General features: G+C 52.2%; 5 protein-coding genes across 5 annotated transcripts; 1 reads left to right on the top strand and 4 right to left on the bottom strand.

Annotated features, from left to right (window-relative positions):
* Window positions 1-2905: 2905 nt before the first annotated feature.
* Window positions 2906-4992, bottom strand: ptaK-1 (oxidoreductase ptaK; the record flags this gene model as incomplete). The annotated part of the gene is made up of 5 exons (XM_036634042.1): window positions 2906-3544; window positions 3602-4382; window positions 4434-4566; window positions 4635-4891; window positions 4964-4992. 5 exons carry the CDS (start codon window positions 4990-4992, stop codon window positions 2906-2908), a joined length of 1839 nt encoding a protein of 612 aa, XP_036500144.1.
* Window positions 4993-6308: 1316 nt separating this feature from the next.
* On the bottom strand, window positions 6309-7788 carry CGCS363_v002194 (Fujikurins efflux protein; the record flags this gene model as incomplete). The annotated part of the gene is made up of 2 exons (XM_036634043.1): window positions 6309-6830; window positions 6889-7788. 2 exons carry the CDS (start codon window positions 7786-7788, stop codon window positions 6309-6311), a joined length of 1422 nt encoding a protein of 473 aa, XP_036500149.1.
* Window positions 7789-9541: 1753 nt separating this feature from the next.
* DIT1-2 (Spore wall maturation protein DIT1) lies at window positions 9542-11308 on the top strand (the record flags this gene model as incomplete). The annotated part of the gene is made up of 3 exons (XM_036634044.1): window positions 9542-9950; window positions 10009-10422; window positions 10479-11308. 3 exons carry the CDS (start codon window positions 9542-9544, stop codon window positions 11306-11308), a joined length of 1653 nt encoding a protein of 550 aa, XP_036500150.1.
* A 335-nt stretch (window positions 11309-11643) lies between these two features.
* Window positions 11644-13155, bottom strand: abfB (putative alpha-L-arabinofuranosidase B; the record flags this gene model as incomplete). The annotated part of the gene is made up of 1 exon (XM_036634045.1): window positions 11644-13155. One exon carries the CDS (start codon window positions 13153-13155, stop codon window positions 11644-11646), a length of 1512 nt encoding a protein of 503 aa, XP_036500147.1.
* Window positions 13156-15168: 2013 nt separating this feature from the next.
* CGCS363_v002197 (uncharacterized protein) lies at window positions 15169-15807 on the bottom strand (the record flags this gene model as incomplete). Its single annotated transcript, XM_036634046.1, has 1 exon — window positions 15169-15807. The coding sequence occupies one exon, from the start codon at window positions 15805-15807 to the stop codon at window positions 15169-15171; it is 639 nt and encodes a 212-aa protein (XP_036500148.1).
* Between the last annotated feature and the right edge of the window lie 1124 nt (window positions 15808-16931).

The raw sequence follows: 16931 nt of genomic DNA on the forward strand, positions 1-16931 counted from the left end.
TCGAAGAGCTTCGTGTGGCTGTCAATGTCACTCCCGGAAACGCATCTTGGAATGCATCGACCTTTTCATCGTCTGGATTTAGCATGCTATCGCAGTACGGCGGAAGTCTTCTCGACCTAGATGAGGAAGATCTGCATGTCAGATTTATCCACCACAGTGCCTTTCTACATTTAGCACAAGCCCCGGTTCTCTCTCAGGCGGCGCCCTTTCACTTCGACTTCAGCCAGGTGGAGCATATGCTTGCAACAGTGTGTGTGACGTACCTCAACTATGGCCTCTTTGAGAACCGTGTTTCTCGCGCCAAAGCGATATCATTTGCGAAGATACCTGAGACGGTCGTAGAATCGGTCTCTCCAGGTAATCCTCTGACTAAAAAGATCTTCTCAATACTGTCAAGAGACAGGCGTTTAAGGCGCTCTCAGATTGATCTGGAGCGTCTCGGCCTTGACCTTAACGTCTATGACGGCTGTCACCAAGAAGATGTCCACTTGTTTCTACCATATGCGAGGGAGAATTGGCTCAGGCTAAGTGCCTTGTTTTCTGAGAATCTCGAAAAGAACGTCTATGGGCTGTGGCAAGAACTCATCACTGGATCGGTTCCGTCTGCGTCAGCGCACCTCCCCTGGCAGCCAGGGCTGAAACACCTAGCCGCACGATGGGCTATTGAAAACGGTCACCGGCTTTTGTTCAGAGAATGTCTTTTCAACCAAGATTCGTCGATTGTAAGAGACGTCTTGCATATGACGATAAGGTATCTCAGAGAACAAGAAACCTTGCATGACGGTCACGAGTCCAGTCCAGTCAACGCAGAGCAGACAGCAGTCCGTCTCCAGGCCAAAGACATGGGCCTACTTGTACCGGTTTACCTCCTGAACTCCAACGGTTTTCCAGATATGGAGAATCTAGCGCTTCTTATACGGAGAGGATGCCTTCCACTTGGGGCTGATTCCAGCGGAAAGGTGTTTACTGACGCTCAGCAATTTCGCCTCAACACGATCGCTCAAGCCACTCAGATACGTCTGCTGGAATCTTGCAGCAAGTGTCATGAGGCTTCGGAGGGGAAGGAAACCTGTACCGAGATTCTGACGTTTCTGAGCCACTACCTGAAGGATGTGGACGCCGTACATGACAATGGTTTGACAATCCTCCAGGCATCCGTCAAGAACAAACATTGCCAGTTTGCAACGCTCCTTCTCGACAAGTGGAAATCAAATGCTAGTGGAAATGCTGGTGGGAGTCCCAGCCCACTACAAATGAGTCTTCGACAAAATATGAAGTCGATGGCACGTACTTTGATAGAACACGGTGCCGACACAATGGCCAGTCCCGACGAAGGGTTGTCCCCGTTATTTCTGGCCATCGATATTGATGACCTGGAGCTCTTCACAATGATGCAGCATAATCGAGCCAAACGCATCGCTGAAGTTCTTGGACCAAAAGGAGAGACAGCCTTTCAGTTTGCATGCCGCAAATCGTGCCAGCGCGCAGTAGGTGAACACGGTATGACCATTTTCGACCATCTTCTACGCAACGAGGATAATATTGATTTGCGTAATACCGAGGGCGAGACGGCGCTGATGGTAGCAGCCAGGAGTGGCCGGGCTGATGTGACGAGGCGCTTGCTTGTCAAGGGCGCGAACCCCAACACTGAAGATCACAAAGGCGCGATTTCGATTCATTTCGCTCAGAACTCTTATGTGGCATCTGACCTTGTCGATTATGGCGCGAATCCCAATAAAGCCAACCTGTACGGCGTAACGCCTCTCATGATATCAGCTTTCAATGGTGAAGTAGAGCTTGTCCGGAAGCTCTTGGAAATTGGCGCGGATTCAGGAACACGAGCCTCTCAGCATCAGGAGTTCGAAGGGACAGATAGCGAGACGATGCAAGCGTGTGTGGGTCGTTACAGAGATTGCCACAACGATGACGTCCTCCGAGCCACCGATTTCCACTATATCTCCTCCGACGACACCGCGTTGTCTCTCGCATTCACTCGTTTACAGCATCTGAACCAGGCAGACGTGCAGATTGAAAAAGATTCCCGTTTGGGAGAATTGACAGAGAATCCTTCTGCAGGGAACCTTTGCCAAAGACTACCCCCTTCGCTTCCTCTTATTCTGAACCTTAGGACAGATTTGGCACAGGTCGTAGATGTCTTGATCGACCACGGGATTGATAGCGAGACTCACGACCACCTCGAGATTCAGATACGTAAGCACAGGTTCTGGCAATCAATACTAGCTAAACCAGAGGGTTGGGATGAAGACAATCCGAGGGTTCTCAGATGGTCAGGACGATAGGCTGAAAGTGTACACATAGCATGTTTCAAGTTGTTTTTGCATTCTCCTAGCGAACAAAACTTGCATGAAAAACTCATCAGACTTGGTGATCGTCTGCATAACCCTACCAAGCCTGGCTTGAGGACGTTGTGGTGCCAGTCGATTGCCACTTCACGTCATGGACGGCGATGCAGTACAGGGCCTTTTATCTTTCCGTGCCAAGCCCGATGCTCTAGACGAATCTGGTGTATTGCCACTTATGATGGCTAGATTATGTGGAGACTTGACAGGTATTGAGCATCGAGTCTCGTGTGTTAACCCAAGCCAACGTCTCCCGGATGATTGTATGTTCGTCCGTTCTATTTCTTTCTTCAAAAGAAGGCTCAGGGGAGTCTGATGAGGGCTGGTCTACTACCTCAGGAAGGTTGACGGATGGGAACTGGCATTGTCGCACGCTTTCTTGCGACTAGTATGTCAGACCATTGGAATGAAAGCTGAATTATGTGGCAATTAAGTATGATTATGATTATAGCCAGCTCTTGGGCGTAAGACATCGCTCAAAACGCCAAACTCCTGCCAATTTACGCGCCGCCGTAGGAAAGCTTGAGTCATCAAAAAATGTAGGATCATGAAAAAGATTTCTTCCGGAGTCCACTGTCAAACGGCAAAGCATTTTCTCCCCCAGAGCTTTGATACTTGTTCCAAGCCACGCATCCATCTCGGACAGCGGTTGGAATATCGTACGCCTGTACCGCCTTGGGCTTCACCAGGAAGTTGGCAATGAGACCTGGGCTGGCATGCCAAGCAGTATGACAGTGAAAGCTCCAGGTACCGGGGTTCTTCGTGTCGAATTGAACAACAAGATGGCCGTTTCGACGAAGAAGCTCCGTATCGGAGCGAGCTGGGTTCTTCTTATTGATGATTGAGCCGTTCCAAATGCCGTCGCCCTCGGCCAGGATTTGGAAGTTGCCCCCATGGATATGCATAGGGTGAATGGAGAATGTGTTTTGAACAATGACTCGAACGTGGCGTACGTCATCCGGCACAGTTGTGAGGATGTGCTGCAGTTGGGAGAGATAGTCCGTTTTCCCGTCGGCTGCCTCCAGTAAGAGAGGTCGGCTCCAGTCAGCTTGGAAGGAAACGTTGTTCATCAGCCACAGCCAGTTGCCGGTTGCATTTGTCTTGTAAGACACGTTGTAGAAGACGGTCATGTCAGGCTTCGCGACGCGCTTTCTGAAGAGCGGCTTCACCTTTGGTAAGTCATACTGCAAAACCCTGTCAGCATGATGTACATCGCGATTCCGGATTCAAGTACGACTTACATGGCCACAAGATGAGTTGGTAAGCTTATAAGGAATTTCAAGTGCGGCGGGAACGGGTACAGCGGTTGGCGAAGCCTGGTCATAGAAAATAGTCGCGATAGTCTCGTTGACGTATGTGGTCGCACATCGCGATCTCATGCGCATGGCATACGCAGAGGTGGGGTCACCGGTAGCCTTGACGAGCACCTCAGCTCTGCCACCTACACCGAGAGCGATGTAATCGACCTCGTATGGTTCGACAGGCGTCCAGTCCATCGTTGTCACAATAAGCTTGTGATTGTCAATCGAAAAGACTTGGATGGCCTGGGCACCGGTGTTGATGAGGCGCAGCTTATGGGTCTTGCCAGTCTGGAACATGAACTGTGGCTTAGGAGCATCGTCGTGGCATGTGGCGTCGGTGATAGAGGGAAACTGGTAGGGCGACAGAGAGCAATCGTACGGATTCATGCCGTTGATGAGCTGGTTGGCTGAATGTGGGACTGTCACGTTTTCATCAGTACTAGTCGAGATGGCGCCCTCCGCGATGCCTTCGTAATCTCGGTGGTAAAAGTCGGAAAGCATAATAGGGCCGAGATCAATATCGTAATCGACGAACGTTGGACCGTGAATAATGATTGGCCCCCATAGCCCTCCGGCATATTGAAGTGCGTGATGGCCGTGCCACCAACTTGAGCCATAGGTGGAGGCCTTCCATCGGTATGTGAAGCTTTCACCAGGGACTATTGGGCACTGGGTGATGCCAGAGACACCATCCATCCACGGGGTCTCTTGCTGGTGGATTCTATGCGGTCGTCAGTGAGAGTCTCAAAGCAGGCTGAGCTTGGAAGCTCACCCATGCCAGTGGATAGCTGTGCCCTCTTCCGGACCAGTGATGTTATTGTGGACTGTGACCTCGACGATGTCACCCCAATTCGCCTCAATCTGCGGCCCAGGAAACTGTCCGTTCACAAGGAGAAGTTCTTGTTCTGCAATGCAACGATAAAAATGTGAGAAACGGGACGGTCCGAGTGAAGGATTGCGCAATGCGACATACCGAATCCATCAGGGGCTGCCCAGGTTCTCTCCACCGTCCACTCATACTTGCGAACAACGCCTGTGTCAGGCACATTTTCCGGGTTTGACTTGCATGTCCGGCTACCCCACGGGGCTTCCTTCTTGTCTCCGGCGGGGTCGTAGTCTCTCCATCGAGGTAAGCCGGTTGCGGCTACGTAAGATACGGAGGTCTGTGTGCGGGCTTCTTGCGAATGTGCTTCAGCGGAATGTGGGAGGCCAGAAAGAAGACCGAAGAAGCTGGGGAGGTTAGCGCGCCGGCGATTGAAATCGGCCCCCAGAGCTGAGTCGGACCACAGACCATGAACATACCTTAGCGCCGCTGGTACTGACAACTTCATTGTGCCGACTTAGGTACACGATAGAGAAAAGCAGTCTCTTTTGCGGACACAAACCAATTGCGTAGAGAATCCAGTCGATGATGGTCAGACTCGGTGTTCCATGGCATCTCAAGGCACACGAACGTCTGACCTTTATGTTATTCCAGGAAAACCCGATGCACGATGCGGACGGGCCGGACCAGTCGGCGACAATATTTTAGATGCCAGCAATGCCTGCGGCTGAGAACACCTCGCCAAAGCCACAATTTAACTCCATGCCTGAATTAGTTTCCGAGGTGTCCACGACCTGGTTCTAGGACATCGGGTAGGGTCGTGGCGCTAAGCGTGCCAAGCGCGGGAGCGAAAGGGAAGGATTTAACTGTTTAGACCAAGACTATGCTCAGCTCGGGCGACCCGACTCTGGGGTCCGAATCGCGTGTCTTGGAACGCATCCTCAGAATGCGGTCCAAAAACGCGTTGGGAACAAGAAAGCCTAGGTTTGTCTTACGTTTGCGTCGTGGCAATGGCTGCACCGTCGTGGAGCTACTGCAAAACTGGTTGGGTTAGCCAGCGCCACGGTATCCCCTTTGGACGCATATCCCGGAACGGATTAAGCGCAAACTACCAAAGAAGTAAAGCAGGACAGACGCGTTCCAGACGCAAGTCAATATGCGTTACATCCAGTTTCTGTAGAGACCGCAGATACGAGCTTATCCAATGCAGCCCGAAAACAGCTTGCAGGGCTGAGCCCACGGGATAGAGTAATGGTACGACCATGGAATAGCGTACATCCTTGTCGAGTGTCTTGGGCGGAAAGTCCAGGATGACTCAGATATCACAGCACCTGAAGGCACCAAGGGCTCCATATGACCTGACAACGTTCGAGGCATGCATGATGATCATACCAGGCATGCGCTAGAGTCTCACGAGGCATCACAAGGCATCGTTGGAAAGAATGAGCTTTTCACTGCTGCGGCAGGATTCACACTCCATGCTACGTTGCAGGCAGGAACCCGACGGTGTACAAATGACGGATGATCTACAACCTTGCATGCTTGCCAAGTTCTTTCCAGCGTTTTCATACCCGGTAGAACATCACCGAAGAAGAACTATTGTCTTGGGACCGTTGAGACTTGCTTGGGACGCCACCATTGTGAATTCTTAAATGCAAGTCATATCAATCTATGGGCGTATTTTGCCCAGGAGAAATGCCCAAAAACTCCAGAAACATGCTAGACCCCGTGTAAATGCATCATTGAAGCCCAACCCCAAAACAAATTAATCGCTCAACGCCTGCCGTCCACGAAATTCCAAGTTGCCGTGTTGCGAAAGAGAGTTTACGAATGAGTAATTCTCCAGAAGTCTTTTTGGCCAACCTGCTTGATTTTCGCGAGAGCAACCAGGAGTCCACCGACAAGCATCGTTGTACCAGCGAACAGCTGTGCGTAGAGAAAGTCGCCTTTTCCGAGAGTAACAAGGCTTCCGCCGATTGGTGGACCAGCCAAGCAGGCAAAGCTGACGACGGTAAAGACCATGCCGATTCTGACGCCCAGTTTTGACATGTCGGATGTGACCTCGCCCATGGATGCCGTGAACAGAGTCTGCACCGCATTTACGGTGAAGGCATAAGCAATGACCCAGACAGTGAGACCAGTGGTGGAGTGCACGCCGATCCATGCATAGACGTTAAGGCTGCTAAGGAGGGTCGAGATGACCAGGGTCCTCAGAGGCTTGATAGACCTGTCGGCAAAGTACGGGGGAATCAGGCGTCCCGTGATGCCTACAGCAGACATGATGATCAGAATCGTCAAAGCGCCGTTGTCATCAAGGCCAAGGTTCTTGCGGCCGAAAAGGGGGACCTGCAGAGGAGTTAGCACCAAAGAGTATTATACCGCACATCCAATCAAGCCTGCTCACATAGTAGTATGCAAAGTACGCCCCCAGCAAGGTGAAGAACATGCCGATCGTGAAAAGCAGATAAGGTAGCTCCTTGAAGGCAGCCAGCTCAAGGAGTGGCCCGGAGGATCGCTTCGTCTCCTTTGGTCGTGAGATGAGAAAAATAATGACGCTGTTGAAGAGCACCAAAAAGCCCATAGCGCGGAGAGTCCACGCAATGCCCACGGCAGGGATCAGCTGGCGTGCCATGATAGTGAAAATGACAGCTCCGATGGGTGCACCGCAGGAGCTGATGCCGAGAGCAAGGCCGCGTTTCTTGGTGAAGTACTGCGAGACCAACCAGACGAGGGCAGTGAAGTGCATGCCATTGCCGATACCCGTCGCAATTCCCTGAGATAGTAGCAGTTGCCAGTACTTGTCAGACCAGGAAGCGCCGAAGATGCCACCGATTTGAAAGATGAATCCAGTCAGTAGTGTAGTCCTGAAGTACCCCGCGTCGATGGCCCTTCCGCTGACTGTACCGAGGAGAAACAGCAGGAAGATTTGCATGGATCCAATCCATGAGACGTCAGACGCCGTTGAGCCGTGCAACTCCTCCACGTAGAAGGATTGGAAGACGCCAAAGGCTGTAATGAAGCCAAAGCCGTCCAGCACGAGAAGGAAGGCAGACAAGACTTGCAGCCAACCAACGAAGCCTCCGTCAGGCGCGTCGACGATAGCCTCAGACTTTTCCTCATCGGTATGGCTTGATGATTGCTGTCCTTCTGAATGCCTCTGGTCGGGCTCGTATGGTTGGAACTCTTGGTTGCTCAGCATATTGGTCTGCTTGTGGGTGTAATGATTATCGGTCAAAGTCATCTGGTCTGGATCTGCGGCTTGCGCCCCGTATTCAACTGCGGGTGGACGGACGACGTTCTCCATGGTAATGAATTTGGCTGTGATTGTTATGATGATGCAGAAAAGAACGATTCAGTCAAAGTGTCCGCGGAAAGCGTGGACTAAGCGACGTGTCAGAAATCGACAGCTGGAATTTGATGAAGCATTCACAGTGTCAACGAGCGGGGGCATGGCCAAGTGTTAACAAAAGAAAATACTCCATCTCGAGCCCGCGTCTTCATGGCAAAGTTGCCGGTCCGTTCACGGCGAGTAAGTTGTCAAAAGTCGATATGCACCGGATTTAGAAGCACCGGGCACAAGCCATGACCAGCCTCGACCACGACGCCGGCGAAGCCATGCTAAGCCTTCTACCAGCCTAGACTCAGCAAGCACAACAGATAATCCGGGGCGTTCAAAAACTCCCATCGTGGTCGGACAGATTATTTCGGTGCATTTGCCCTCCCTCCCAGCCCTAAGAACCTGCCGGTGCCTAGACATGCAAATAAGAAGCGCTAGAATATGTCGTGTCTTGCAATTGGGCTGATCATGCCTGGCCTGGCACTAGTTGCCGACGGCTAGTTACTTGCAGCGACGACAAGCGCTTACGGCTAGGCGGTATCATCCTAGCGGGAATGTCCTTGTAAACTGCTGATGTCCTTGGCATCTGATGATCGCATACGATCTAGCGGGAAGACTGTGATTGGACAAGTTCCCCAAGTGTCATGGCTGACAAGGATGGAGACCCCTGCCATGAGGCCTGACAAAGGGAGCCACATATTTGGCTTGGCTGATACTTTTCTACCATGCAAGTCATAATATTTTCTATACCGAGCCTGCTTGACCGTTTGAGGCAAAACTGAAGTCTCAGCCAATGGCCAGAGCTTCTACATCTGTTTTAGCTGCACTATTTTACTGTCTGTATAAACGAGCCATGCAGTGATCGACAAGATCGCATCCGCTCTGCCAAGTGCAACGATACATGCCGTCCCCACTTGACGGACAAAATTCCCGCCCACCGGTTTCTCAGGCGTGAACTTTACGGAATCCAAGTACCATATCCCCGGGACCAACTGCTAGCGAATACATGTGCTCTCGCAGGGTAATAGCAATCACAGAATACGAGAGCTCGCACAATATTTCGTAACAGAATGACGACAGCCGGCATGTTTCTCTGCCGCGCTTGGCTCCATACCACTCGGCCAAGCCAGTTTGATCGGCTGTCGTCGGTGACAATCGCTCGGTATGCCCGTTCTTGACCGACGCGAAGGTAAGCCTGAGCCTCGATCTTGAACGTGGCGCCCGGTCCTATTCCTATTTTGAGGTTGACTGAACCTTAAGTCAGAATGCAACCACTCTCGCACGACAGAACGTCAGCCACAGCTCGAATGGGGAATGATGGGGAATTCTTGGCCCAGACTGTGCGTGTTCGACGTGTTCAGCCTTCAGCTTGGGGGCCTCTGGGGTGCCCAGCCGGGCTAGTCCGGGCGCCACGTTTTGTTCCAGTACTCAGGTCTGAAAGTCTCCGTTCAACATGCTGTATGCATTCGGCGTACTGGCAGCCAGGTGGAGATGGCCTCAGCCTTCTAGAACTTGGTTTCCAAGTATAAGAAGATTATCACCAGACGCCCGATTTGGGGCTGAAGGAACAAGACAACAACCACAATTACCATTACAACTCAGTGCATTCACCTTATAATAATCACTACATCCCCTTTCCTCGTATACAGCTTCTGCTCTCAGTCTCTCTAGAGTCATATACCAACTGTTTATTTATCTTTTCCTTTCTTAGTCTATCACAATGGCTGTCACCGCTCCCATCGTCGCTCCCAACCATGACGACCCCAAGAAGATGGTCATGGGCGACAAGCCCAAGCCCAAGCCTCTCCTCCAAGTCCAAGCTCCTCTGAGCTGGCAAAAGAGCGTTCTCGCAACTCTCGACACTGGCTTCTCGCCTGTGGACACCAGCAAGCTCAAGAGTCCTTTGAGGGCATTCAACATTAACATGATCTCCGACCTTGAGATCGGTTCCCCAATTGACTCCTCCGAAGTCGAGATCCAGAGTCCTCTGAGAGCTTTCAGCATCAACTTGGCATCCGACGACGCCGTCCCCGGCTCTCCAATCAACCCATCCGACCTGAAGAGCCCTCTGCGAGCCGTTAGCATCACAACGGGCCCCGCACTGTCACTCGACGCCGCCTCAAGCCAAGGTAAGCAGCGCCACCAACAACGTTGCATCCACACAAGTAGCTAACTTTTGGGTTGCAGATAACTTCATTGTTGCAAATGATGAGAAGATCAAGCTCCAGAGCCCTGCTGATATCCCCACACCTCCTCCCGAGGCGTCCTCCGAGACTGAGATTGCCCACAAGATCATGGACATCTTCCAATCTTACGGCAGACACATCCTTCCCGAGGGTGAGACTGAGCACACCTGGATTGGACGCAAGATGTTCCTTCCCCGTGTCGAGCAGTACATCCGTGACAATGTTCCCATCAAGATGATCATCCCTTCCTTCCCGTGGAAGAGTATCAACCGCGTGGATAAGGTCATTGGTGTTCTACCCGATCTCGGTGAAGACCTTGCGCTTGCCAGACTCAATGCCCTCTGCGTTGACATCGGCAAGGTGTACCAGGGTGGCGCCGAGGTCCACATTGCCACTGACGGCCTTGTGTTCAACGGTATGACTTTCTCAATTCCTAGACTCAATCCCGCTACTGATACTAACACCCAATAGACGTCGTCGGTATCTCAGACGATGAGACCTGGGAGTACGGATCCACTTTGATGGACATGGCCACTAAGAAGGGCTACAAGGGCATCAAGCTCCTCCGTGTGATGGACTTCCTGGGCATGACAGACGGCCTCGGCCCTATGACCAAGGAGCAGTATATGACCCAGGTCGACGAGGCCCGCAAGCAACTCGAGTCCCAATTCGGAAATGCCCTCGAGGAAGTCCGCAAGATGATCGACACTGACAACGACACCCTCATGACCTACCGTGGCTTCATCCGCTTCCTCGAGGTCGACCTCCGCAACAGCCCCGTCGCCGCGCACGCTACCTCCGGGCACAAGTACCGCAAGGTCGTCAAGGAGGTCGCCATGAAGATGATGATGCGCGCAGAATCCTTCACCAAGATCATTCTCGCCACCTGCCCCGACTACGTCCGACTCTCCATCCACCCGTCCAGCGGTGCCGTCAAGCTATCCATGCCGCTCCTTGTCGAGAAGCACAACCCTGAAGGTTTCCCTCGCACCCCCTGGCACAGCTGCATTGCCGTCTCTCTCGACGGCGGATACCGTTCCCTGCACGCTCGCGATGTTCGGGACACGCATGACCTGGTCATGAGGAATGGCCAGCCCTGGTGCTTCCGTGAGAAGTCTGAGCTGTTTGACCTCGGCGATAATGTTGAGATCGAGCACATGTACCCTTGCGGTATTGAAGTTCGCCCTAAGGATGGTGCATCGGGTGCCAACCTCGGCGAGGCAGCCAAGGAGAAGTTGACGAAGCTTGCTAAGCTCCAGCCAGTCAAGACTGTTGGCTTTGCCGACGCTTCCACTTTCTAAGTCAAACTGTTTCACTAACATTAGTTTGGGTTTTGGCTAGGAAAATGGGGATCAGGGCTCACGGGTGGATGCAATTTCTTGGAAGCATGGCATACGGAGATAAGGCGTTTTCGGGATGGCCTCGTGATATGCTTTTACACATAATAATAGGCATGGAGATTGGATGATGCTCTTGCTAGAAAGAATCAAATGCTAGACAATATTCATCACACTTTTTTTGATCATCACCTAAGTTTCGTGTGCTTTCATAATGCATTCTCATTCATCATTATTTCTTAGTTAACTTAAATGCAACTCAGCCTCAAACTACCTCAACTCCACACAAGAGGGAATGCTTAAGCGAAGCTAGAGGCAACAACGAAGCTGGCGTCGTCGTTGAATGAGGTCGCAGAGTCGAAAGTGTGAACACCACCGTTGCTTGCCGCGTAGCCAACGTTGTTGTAGTGGCGGAAGTAGCGGGTAGGGTATCCCCAGGCGCGGATGGACAGACCCTGGCCGTTGAGGCCGGACTGAGGGCAGAAGGTAGCATCTTCCTTGAACTGCTTGGTGCCGTCGTTGGCAGCGACCTGAAGCTCGAAGTTGTAGTGGCGGATGTAGCTGCCAGCGGTATCCTTGGACTCGAAAGAGTAGCAGCCGCTGTTTCCAAGACCGGTGCGGACGGTCCAGCTGGCCTGTTGTTTGAGGGCTGTGGCGCTGGAGGAGGTGACGACCTGGGTGTTGACGGTGGCGCCGGTGTGGGCGATGTATCTGTCGGTGTAGCCGGAGGTGGTGACGCGGAAAGAGTAGGAAGAGCCAACAGTGAGCGCCTGTCCGCTGACGAGGGAGGAGGTAGCGTACTTGGCCGCCACGATGTTGGCCTGGACCGAGTTCTCGGTGGCATCGGTGGGGTATCCAGAGGTCATGACACCCTCGTAGAAGGTTCCCTGGGCGCTGATGCTGTTGTCACCGCCAATGCCGAGGATGATAGCACCCTCCTTCTTCATGGGGTTGTATCCTGACGCCGTCGGGCGGACGCCGCTGTAGTAGGTCGACAGCGAGCCGGAAGCGGCGTTCGCACCGCGAATAGCCCACAGATTGGGTCCTCCCTTGATGACTGCGGTAGTGAAGCGGGTGGTGATGCTCGGGTCATTGGCATTGTTGCCCGAGCTGACACCGGAGAACAGGCCGTTCTCAAGATCAGCCATGATCCACGGACCGCTGCCGGAACCGGTGCCCCAGACAGTGCTGTCACCGAAGTAGATGGCCTCCATGTGGCCGTTGCCAGTGTCGGTGCTGCTGGTCTCAGCGTTGCCGTAGTCAAAGCAGCAGCCGCCGTTGTAATGAGTTCCGTCAAGGACGGCGTACATGCCCTCGGCCGCGTCGCCGGTAGCGGTCCCGCTGGCCTTGTTGTTGCGGTATCCCGTGCCGGGAGAGATGAAGACGCCGTACGCCTTCTGGCCGTTCAAAGTGACGGGTGCACCAATGGCACTGGCCAAGTTGTCGGAGCCGTCCGCCTCGGGGCCCTTGAAGGCACCTCCCGGCGCCTGGGTGAGATGATTGCCCTTTCCAGACTGATCGTAGATGATGGTGATCAGGCAAGTAGTGCCGGAGCAGAACGTGTCTTGAGCGGCAGCATTGGCAACACCGCCAGCAGACAGGGGCGCAATGTTGAGGGTAACGCCATCGGAGCCACGCTTGACCTGGTACAGCGAGCCTGAGTACGCGCTGTAAAGAGCTCTGGTAGTGCTGTGAGCCGCAATGCAGGGCGTGCCGCCGGAAGAGTAGATATCGCAAGGTCCGGCAGAGACCAGGGAGCCGGTGGCAGCGAGGCCCAGGGCCAGGAGGCTTGGTCGAGAGAAGACGTGCATCTTGGATCAGTCTTGGCAGGGGAATGAGAAGCAGAACGGTGGAGCTGGATCGCCTGGTGAGCTTTTAAAACTCGATGCCGAGAAGCTGGGCAATGCTTGGCCTTTTAAGTGTCGACAATGTTCATCAAGTCTTCCCGTTTATTCATGATTTCTATGAAGACATCTCGTTCCTGAATGGAGAGCAAGGGGTGGCACGCGGTCCTCCAGTGACGGTGAATTCCTCCAATAATTGCAGATCGGATTGATTGACTAATGCAACCTTCCCCACTGGTGATACGCGTCCGCTTGGACTCGCCTTGACAATGTACCATTATTGATGAAGCGGATAGCCGAATTGGCTTAGGGTGCGGGGTTGGCGTTGAAATCCATCGCAACAGAACCGGCGCCGGCAGTCCTTGTCTTTAGAGATGAAGCGGTCCAATAGAAGGATGGCGTTCCTCCAGAAGACTGCGCGATTATATCTCACGAGCAAGACAATTTGATCGCATAGAAAAATGATCTAGTGAAAGGCAGTTAAAGGCGGGTAGATCTCGTCCCAACTGTTGATCTTGAACTTGTTGTTTTTTGAATGCCGAAGTACCCCAGACCCCAGACCCCGGACCGACCCCAGTGTGTGGAGAAAGCCAAATCATGGCCAAGAAATTTGTGCCCAATGGCGGAATGCGACAAATGCTTGTTTTGGAGAAAACAATAGAGAACTTGCGGGGATGTGCTAGCTGCCGTCTCGGCGACACATGGGATAAACACGCAGATGGCACCTCAAATCATGTCTAGAACAACTGTCAATGCTTCACATAAACGAAGATCTTTCAAGTTAACGACGATCTCTCCTCAAAACCAACGACCTCTACAATCAGATGAGATATTTCAGTCATATGCGCTGATGTCTTCAGAACTGGCCGGAAGCTTGGTTCTGGCGGATTTTCCGACGGTCGCATTCGCTCAAATTGGCCAATGGAGCGCTTAACAGCCACACGGTCACGAGGAAGAGTCCGGTGCCGACGTAGCCGTGCTAAGGTCGCAATGCACGCCAGCGACTGGCGCATTTTCCGTTCCCGCAGGCCCAGTCCAGCTCAGCAAAACTAACCACTCGATGGGTCGCCAAAATCGAGCCGCGCCAATGGGTGAGGCGGCGAAGGACATGATCAGGCCAGGAACCATCACGTGTAAAAGAGCGCACGGACAAAGATCCGAAGTTTGACGATAGACCTGCCGAGATCCTTGGTGGATGCGGGACCGATCGAGATGGGCGTGAAGCCGAGGCGCGATTGAGAGAAATAGGGGAATTATGATGACATCTTACATAAGTGGCCGGCTTTGGGGCCGGGACATGGGCCGAAGCCTGGTCTAGAAGCAGGATCACGGTTTTTACCACGATCCACACCCGCCATGAAAGTTCGTTCAAGACTTCATTCAAACAAGAAACACCAGAAACATCAATAAGTAGAGTGAGACTATCATGATAAATAATAATCAAGAGAACGTCGAATTCTTTCTGTACTATAGCAATTGCTTTTCCTGTAGCTTTACTCTACCATACTGTCACTATCGTGGTTACCGATTCTATTGTCGTCTTTATTACCGTCTCTACCGTTGTCCTCGTCGTCCGGTTCGCTACTATCGTCTTCTAGGAGTAATCCAGTCCACAGCAATCATACATAAGAAAATTAGACGGTCACATAAGGTAAATAGGATGGCAGACAGTACTCGATTATGCTTGAGACTCCTGAAGCTAGCTTATATTGGTGTTTCGAGTTCTTGTTGGTTGTTTCCTATGAACAGCGATTTGGATTACCAGTAGCAACTTCTCTTCAACGCACAAGGGTTCTTAGAGCACATAGCCCTGCTATTTGAGCCACACAGCCATTCAGATACTAGCTACGAAAAGCCCCCACCGTTGCTGTCGCTCCCTTCCCTGCATCCTCCTCCAGGCAATCCTCCAGGCAATCAGGAAATGATGGCCTTTCTGTAGTAAGAATAGTCCATCGTCGTAACAGTATTGGTTTTTCTTAACTACCAATTGCACGCAGTCTCCCCGGTCGGGTACCAGATTATGGAGTTCGTGAGAACGACGCCGCAGTTACCGAGATCTGCCCGAGCAGCGTTGTAGCATGTTTTGTGGCCGACATCATGCCAGATACGGTGGGCTCTGGCGTGGCCGGTGTCGACGCAGATGCTCTGCTTGCGGCCGCACGAAGTGAAGTCGAAGCATCCATCGCCGCTGATCTGGATCCTTCCGCACTGGCCACAGTCGTTCCAGCGGCCATAGTAGCCCCAGGTTACTACGACGCCGCCGTTCACGGCATTCACGTAACGCTGCGAGAAGAAGTCGAAGGCAGCGTTGAAATTGGGGCAATCACCCTGGTCGCAGGGGCCGCTCCTTTTGGTCAAGCCGTTGGCATCGGGATGAGCGTCGATGAACTTAACCAACTCGAAGCCCAGTGTCGTATTGGTGACGTCGATGGCTCCCTCGGGGGTGCATGGGACGAAGTCTTCAAGCTCCTTTCCTTTAAGCGGCTTCGAAACCTCGGTCACAGCAGACTCCGGGGCGCCGATGATGGCCGTTGCGGTGGAATCGGCGGACAGCGGACTGGCGTGAACGCTGACCGCGGCGGCGGCAATGGTGATGAGGATTTGTTTGAGGCTAGTCATGGTGAGATGAAATTCGACTGGTGACAGAAGAGAGGGTGATTGGCAAAGTAGAAATCCAGTAAGATAGAGACACCAGCCACTGACAGACTTTGTCCGGTGTAAGCGATGCTGGACACCCTCACTGCAAACGATGAGAAATGCTCCAAAATTTATAGTCTGCCGACCTGATATCTCGCTTTAGTCATCTTCGCTGGAGATGACCGAGCAAACACACTCGACAAGGAATCAGGTACACAATGAGGTTCGCTGTGGCTCTTCATCATGTGGTCAGCTATTAGCTGCGTCGTAGGATTGCGGCGTTGCCTGATTTGAGCCTCCTAGTCTCCAAAGTTTCAATTCTTGTAGTTGATAATTTCATTATTGTGACAACGTCTCTACGGGTTTTGAAATTGACACCTCTCTTGCGGTTAGCTCACTGCGGCTGACAACAGACTCATTAGCTTTTTGATCGGATGTCCCGTTTGCGATTAGGCAAGTGCGGCACGGATGGATCTTTTGCAAGGTTGCTTGGGTTTTAAGTGGCAGCCTGGCAGGGATGAGGGTGAAGAGGGGAGGTGGGAGATGGGATGGGACTCCCCTGGCATGGTGCGGCTTTTGATACACATGATTCTAGAACGCAGGCTAGATCGATTTGTAAATATCTAGTGTTGTTTGGGGGTCTGTAATTGTGTGATGGCTGCACATCGGGATGTGCAGCATTGCAGTAGACTCTTTAAACGCACTCAAATGTCTTTTATCCTTCGCTTCTATGTTTTTAGTTTAGACGTCGGACCTTGATAATGGACGTATGCAACCTCAATCTGAGCGAATGCAACCCTTGATTTTCCATCCTCACACGGGGAACCCGTTCCATTGATGCGTTGACCTGGGTACTTCAAGGAGCTCATCTTTTCATTTGGTGCTCACTTGATTGCACGATGTATCACTTTTCCGTACAAAGGAGCCTACCTACATTACTAATAATGACCTAGCGCTAATGCATATTCAAGAATCGTGGGATGATTAACCCTGTTCAATAGTCTATTCAAAATGCGGAAGGAGGATATACCTATGGGAGAATTAGGAGGGAAATTTGACAACGGACTCCGCCGCCAATACCAAACAAGAAACTCGTATGAACCACC

Source organism: Colletotrichum siamense (genome assembly GCF_013390195.1).
Source record: "Colletotrichum siamense strain Cg363 chromosome Unknown KSG_Cg363_contig02, whole genome shotgun sequence".
In the NCBI taxonomy this organism is placed as follows: Eukaryota; Fungi; Ascomycota; class Sordariomycetes; order Glomerellales; family Glomerellaceae; genus Colletotrichum; species Colletotrichum siamense.